Source organism: Dreissena polymorpha, chromosome 8, assembly GCF_020536995.1.
Source record: "Dreissena polymorpha isolate Duluth1 chromosome 8, UMN_Dpol_1.0, whole genome shotgun sequence".
Lineage (NCBI taxonomy): Eukaryota > Metazoa > Mollusca > Bivalvia > Myida > Dreissenidae > Dreissena > Dreissena polymorpha.
This window is the reverse complement of record NC_068362.1, coordinates 88,178,892-88,186,341: the sequence shown is the minus strand read 5'-3', so window position 1 is coordinate 88,186,341 and position 7,450 is coordinate 88,178,892. Positions and strand designations below refer to the sequence as shown.

The 7,450-nt window shown below is 36.3% G+C and overlaps 1 protein-coding gene across 1 annotated transcript in view; it reads right to left on the bottom strand.

Annotated features, from left to right (window-relative positions):
* The window catches only part of LOC127840713 (uncharacterized oxidoreductase YxjF-like), a 14,891-nt gene extending 14,089 nt beyond the window's left edge, over positions 1–802 (bottom strand). The window contains exon 1 of the mRNA XM_052369128.1: positions 747–802. Coding sequence (XP_052225088.1) covers positions 747–802 — 56 coding nt within the window. The remainder of the gene's footprint in view (positions 1–746) is intronic.
* Positions 803–7,450: the final 6,648 nt, after the last annotated feature.

The following is a 7,450-nucleotide window of genomic DNA, read 5'->3' as shown; positions in this document are numbered from 1 at the left end:
TAGACTACTACTACTACTACTTACTACTACTACTACTTCTTACTACACTACTACTACTACTACTACACTATTACTACTACTACTATACTACTACTACTACTTCTACTACTACTACTACTACTATACTACTACTACTACTACTTCTAATACCACTACAACTACCATCACCAATGCATATCAAACATTTGGCTTTTATAATGATGATTTATATTGCTATAACAGTACAAGTACATTTTATCAAACGAGCGAAAGTGCCTTGTTTAGTCCCCTTCCTCCAAAAAGACCCCTCCCCAAGGATAATTTCTTAAACATAATGGAAAAAAAGAAGGTTTAAAATATCATTGTGGATTTTTTTTCCAAATGTTTACGAATTTCAAGTAATCTTTGACAATATCTTTAAAATTCCTCGTCGATACTTTCTCCAAAAAAGGAAGGACAGGCCCGTTGCCAAAATCCAGATTTTTTATACTTATGTAGTTAACAATGTGACCGTAACAGTATTACCAAATCGTATCAGACATAATGTAGGGAAAAAAACGTATACAAATATAAAAAAGATACATAGATACGTACAATATTTTAAAGCCATTACACATCGGTAATCCAGACCATTGTGTGATACATGCGCTACTTGATAAATGAACGTTTGACAATGTTTGTGGTATTAAGTTACTTAATATCGTTTAAACACTACAAACATGGAGCGCGCCAAACATCACGTGACGAGGTCATAACCTTTCGGTTACATGGAGCGGGCTTCTTGGTCATTCGCGCGGCTTTCCTCCTCTGAATTGCTTGGCATTATTTTGCGTGTGATGATTTTTTTAAATACACGTCAGTTTAATAACCATATGAACAATGGCAAATAAGGAAACAGAAATAACAGTTGAAAATGAAATTGCGGAAGCGTTTAATTTCGATTCGTGGTGTTCTCAGCTACAACTTTCAAGCAAAGTTACCCAAATGCTTCGGCAGGAAGATGTTGTGACTTGGGATGCAATTAGACTTTTGGCATCTTAAACAAATATGAATGACACTTGGCGCTATAAAGTGATCATTGTGAATATTCAAACAAAGCAAGACAATGCCTCATCTGAAAAACCGTGGACCAATGACCAAATACTGCAGGCGGCAGGTAAGGTATTTGATAACCTGTTAAGTGCCTCAGCAGAAAAAGAAACTTCAATACACGGTGACATGTCGTTCATGGATCCAAGAACAATACTAACTATAAAATCAGTACACAAAAGGCGACGCATATAACACGATTTCTCACTGAAAAGACGAAACGCTGCCGCTAAAATAAAAGACGAGAATACGTGCTAAGCGGAAGTGGCAACCGGGAGGTAACAATTGTCCTCAAAACATCAGAGGACCACTATTACTATTATTATCTACATCGAAGAATGGGGGCCACCAACATGCGACTCCTCAACAATCTCCTAAACACCGGTGAGATAAAAACGCACCGACGTTCTATCCAGCGTACACCACACAAAGCTTTGAATAAGCAGAAAACTCCAAATGGAACAGCGTGCTCAACTTCGACTACAGCTATCGGGAGCTCAAAGCCGACGTTTTCCTCACATATGGAGCTCTAAATTTTTCTCCCAAAACGACCGCGTAGCGTCACGCAACAAACGCCGTCTTACACTTTAAGACATTCACGGGAAGATGGTCGGATATTCAAGGCAAAGTGCCCATTTGGACCCAAGTGTTGGTACTGTCAACCAGAAAGCGGACCAACCTTTGACCAGCAAACAAACCCAATTAAATGATGTACGTTCCTGAACTTCGAAGCGTGGGATCGGAATTTACCTGTGGAACAAGGTATTCAACTCAAAATGACCTGAAAACAGGATTAATTGCTTTGAAAAGCCATAACCTTATCAATGGTGCAGCGATTTCTATTAACTCAGTCTTATTCAACGCAGAAATGAATTCCTTTCTGGAATTTCCTAAACCATCTCACATCTCCCTAACCATCATACACAACTTGTGTGACCTACCGGTACTCGTCATCGATAAGACCTGATTCATGAATGAAATCTTCAGGAGTAAAGACGCACCTTCGCGTTGGATCAATGAAATCATTCATGTATTTAAAATGTCGGCCACTTGAAATGTATGTAAACAAAGATTTAAACGGCTCAGGACAGTTAGTTTTGATGCATAATGTAACGGCAAGACCGGTAAGAATTTTTTTCATTCGTTTTATTGAATTATGGTACCGATGTCCGTTTCCTTTGCAAGAAAAATGCCCTTTACTCCGTGAAGATCATTAGTTACACCGTTAGTAACTGACGGTGTAATGGATATACACCCTCAGTAATTTCATACCATATGTGCCATAACACATGCACAAACAAACTCGATGGATTGTTCTTTGCTCTTTATTCAGTTGTTAACATAAAGTTTCCAAGTCCATATAATTCTTTAAATCAGATGTTAATGCAATATTTCCAAGTCCATGTAATTCTATAAGTAACACAGTTTCCAATATATGACAAAATCCATTGAAATCCATCCTGAAAAGACCTCATCCCACCTGGGGTTGGGTTCTAAAGATAAACCTCTAGCGTTTCTCCTATGTGTTAAATCCTTATTATTTTTAGTGTCCAAAACGCATTGCTTATATACATGTATCGCTACATAAACATGTCAACTTGATGGGTCAAACCAATGTGTTGAAATGCACATACGGGCGTATTTATTATCTGGTAATTGCACCGACACGGAAACAAACATCTATAAATCTAGTAATCGTGCCATGATCTACAATTTAAACGGACTGAACCCGTGCGTCTACTGTCAACAAACAAATGAGTTTCGGCTACACTGACGCAAGTAGACACAGGGCATGCATTATTGCGAACAAGATGCATCAATTATGTTACACATACGAGAACGAAACTCGAGTACGGTATTAAATTACTGAGGGTGTATATCCAATCTCCACGCAGAGTTGTTTTTCCATGCTCCCACAGACACCTCTGCGAATCGCTCAGCATGCCATCTTGTCAAGAATCTTGTCAAAACCGAAAAACGCATTAAAAGTATATTGATTGGATATTTAGGATCAGAGGCATTACATAATGAAATAGGACTTTTAAATTTACGAAACATCGGGCAAAAACTTAGTTTAAATGCATCACCTTGGAACTATTTTATTGCCCATTTACCCAAATAATTATTACGCTCAATTTGCTAAATGTAAACGAATGAACAATTTGAGTGGCGATAGGCATTGCTTCGACGGCAAACGTGTATTTACAGAGAGGAGACGGTCAGTTCTGTTGTATTTATCGAAAAAATAAGGGGACCTTATTTTGCTAGTTGTATACGGGAAAAGAATTTTTTACCATTTTACATTTTTCAATTCATGTTTAGAATGTGTTCAAATCTGATAGTAATTTAAGTATGGTCTAACATCATGATTAGTACTTAGTAGTAGAAGGCTCTTGAACATTATTCATACGGACCAGTTGGTTTGTGTTAAAAATCGAAATATTTCAGCATGTAGTCTTTCATTATTACTGTATTACCCATTCATACTTTCTTCCACCCTTTAAAGGGACTGTCAACCACGACGACAAAGAAAAGAAAAATTGTAAAATACCGAATTTTTTTACAATTGTTAGATTTTATTGATTAAAATATCACGACTGGTATATTACATTACTTGAAAATAAGTTGTTAAGTTTTCATATTTTCAGTATATTCGGTAATAAATTTTACTGGGTATGTCTACCAGGTAACTACCAGTTAACTATACATAACGCCAGTAGATTGATCATCATCGTCACGTGGTAAACCCAGGAATGCAAATTGTGCATGCGTAATGAATTGTATATATTTATATATAAAATGATCAATCTACTTGCGTTATTTATTGTGTGTATACCGTTATGTCATCTATTTTCGCGACGTACTTTCGATTTCAGATCGCGAAATTTTATTACCTAAAATACTGAAAACTATGAACTTGTTTCAAGTAATGTAATATACCATTCGTGATATTTTAATCAATATAAACTAATAATTGTAAACAAATGCGGTATTTTACAACTTTTCTTTCTTCGTCGTCTTGGTTGACAGTCCCTTTAAACTTAAAGATGACATCCGTACACACATGCTTTTTACCTCTGACAAAATAAAGTTTCATTATTTTTATTTGAACCAATTAGACAAAAAGCAAAAAAGTGCTCTCAGACTAGTGATTTTAACATAAAAAAGTAAAGACTGCATGTGAGAAATGGCATATTTGAGATGATCAAATATCCTCCTTATTACAATCTGATCAGGCTCGGGTCGTTGTCGGTTCAGGTGCTACATGTACTTCACTTGAAAGTACCCTGAAGGTACTTTGAAGTATACCCGGCTTAGAAAAATACAGTTAAAGGCAACTGCCATACTCGGGGTACTTTTTAGTATATTTTCCATACCCCGAATACTTTGTAGTATAATTAAGAGTTCTCATAAAGTATCAAAGCTATTGCACTCAACATGGCGCACGTGCTTATTATCATTAGGGGACTGGGCAGGCAAAGTTAGATAACTCTGGCTGGAATTTTGACAGAATTATGTGCCCTTTTTATACTTAGAAAATTGAAAATATGATTCAGTTTTGTGTTTAGGTCCACTTTATTCCTAAAGTATAAAAGAATTGAAGTATTGCAATAGGTCCCTTCATCTTTAAAAAGAAAAATAGCTGAGCAGTCTTCACCCGCTTGGCGGTGCTCTTGTTCACATTTGAAAACTTTTCAACATTGTACAAGGGGGACTGCATTTCTCATGTCTGATTTTGACACTTTTCTAATGATTATGTTACTGGTGAACAAATGCCTTTCTATTTATGGGGAAATGTTTTTTTTCATACATATCCAGTGTATTTCCTGAAAACAGAAATAATTTCATATTTATACAAAGTTTAAGCTATACATTAATAATGGTGAAATTAATTATGTGTTTCATTATTGATATATTTTGCAGACAATAATATAATATCAACCCTTGTCATTCACTTTGTAAATATATTCAAACTACAGCCTCAAACTATGACTGATATTGTTTTAATGTATACGATGTAACTTATATTTCAATATGACGTGTACATATACTTCTGGGGGCATTCATATATTATAACATACACTCTGTTTAGATTTAGGTATTTCAATTCATTTGTGCAATATATGTACATACAACAATTAAATAACTACAGAGATATACACGTATTGGTACGTTTGCATTAAAAGGCAGAAATCTATAAGTTTTCTGAAATTAAAAATCAGATAAGCCGGTGTGACTTTCGATACGACACATTGTATATTCGTCGAGTCCGAGTCCTTTTTAATGATGTTGTTGCTTACCCATTTTGTCCTATTGTATTTTATTATAGAAAACTTACAAAATATACCACCTATGTTAACAATAAACTGCTTATATTGATTCTATATTACAGCTTTTGCATTTATAAATTATTTTACATATTTTAATTAATATTATGGAATATATGACTTGATGGGATTCTAAACTACTAGAATCCCATTTATTTGTAAATGGCCTAATACAACGTAATGCAACGTACTTGCCCTTTATCCAATTTTAATAACACAATTTACTATTAACAGGGTAAATTTGTATTAATCGTCCATCTTGCTTTGTCTATGCAAACCATATTTTATGTGCAACTGAACCGTTATAACTCAGACAATCGGATGCGTCGAATCATCAACATTAAATATTATTTTTTGAATAATTTATATGACAGCTAATTCCCATAGGTTCATTTAATCATTTATTTATTGACAAAGGAAAGGTATATCGTGTAAACAATAAGGTTGCATGGCTTTTAGCGTAGATCGTAGCATTTTGCCTGCGCGTATAATAATGTCTTTGTTTATCGTAAAGTTTGTGAAATGTCTAAGTGCATTAAACAAGCTTCAGTGAATTGCAATGAACCAAATGTTTAATAAATACACAATGTTACCGATATAAAGGGTGTATACGATGTTCGTAATTGTCGTTTAATTCAGTGCTTTACTGAATAAGAAAATTGTTTATTAAATAAACCTTTTATCAGTTTTTTGAATTTTGAAAACAAAACAGAACGAAATTGTATGAAAAACTGAAATATTACACACACACAAGAAGATGTTCTCTCGCTTCCAATTTACAATTAAGGCTGTTGATATAATTGGTTATTTGAAATGGTATTTTATAGATACGTCCTTCGAATTATCGATTCAAAGCTTCCACGCGCTTTAATTCTAAATTTGCAAATTCTGGTTGATGATTATTACAAGACGGCTTTAACCAGACCTTCAGTTCGCCAATCATTGGAAAAAACGACACAAACGAGGATCAGATAGACACATTTGCTTCCGCATTAGCGATGAACAGTTGCATATCAGAAACCTCGCACTGTGATGCAAGAGTGGTTAGCGATATATATTGAGTACTGAATGTCATTGTGTCGACTCAGCTCTTAGAGCCCTTGTGTCTGTCCCATCCAAATGGTCAAATCCATATTCAAGAAAATATCGTGCGAAAGAAAATGTTAAATTTAAAAATGTTAAAATTGAATGTAGAGCCAGCTAAGCATACATGATCGGCTTTAAAATGCTTCCATCGGGCTTTCGGGAAGACGAATTCTTGCTGCAGTGTGTGTATATACAGGCAGGCGGTGAAAGCACAGATCGTGAACCGTGGATATGACGGGGCGTTTGTGGAGTCCAAATTGATAAATGTCGACAATAAAAAGAAAGAGGACCTTTTACGCGAAAAGACAAACTCGGAGCGTAATACAAGGATTCCGCTCGTGACTACATTTTCGCGCGCACTACCCAAAATCGGAAGTATCATCCGCTGACACCTTCACAAGCTGCACACGTCTGATCGTATGAAGGAAGTGTTCCCTGAGCCCCAATAGTAGCCTTCAGAAGAAATTGCAACCTGGAAGACATCCTAGTACACAAGAAACACAATAGGATGTTCTTCCGGAAGCCCAACATGGGCGGGCCCTACGGGGTGCAGGGGTGTGCCATTTGTCCGTACGTGATGACGGGGGACTTCTTCACAGATCCCAGCGGCAGGAAGTATAGCGTGAGGAACGATGTTGATTGCAAATCATCTAGTGTTGTGTACGCGGTCAACTATCGGCTCTGTCGTAGGTACGTGTATGTGGGAGCGACCGGCGAAACCAGCGACATCTGTTGAATCTGTCGCGTATTCGCACACAGCACAGTGACCCGGTAGCTGAACATTTCTATACAAACGGACTCTTCATGGATGATTTCCGAATAATGGGATTTGAAACACTCAGCCGGAAATCTATATTACGCTAGGACCTAGATATTGAGGAAAAGTTATGCGACGCGTATTCGAATAACTACATCTAACCTGGTCATGTGATTTTAGTCATTTTTGAGAGACCTCAGAGGTGGTGTTT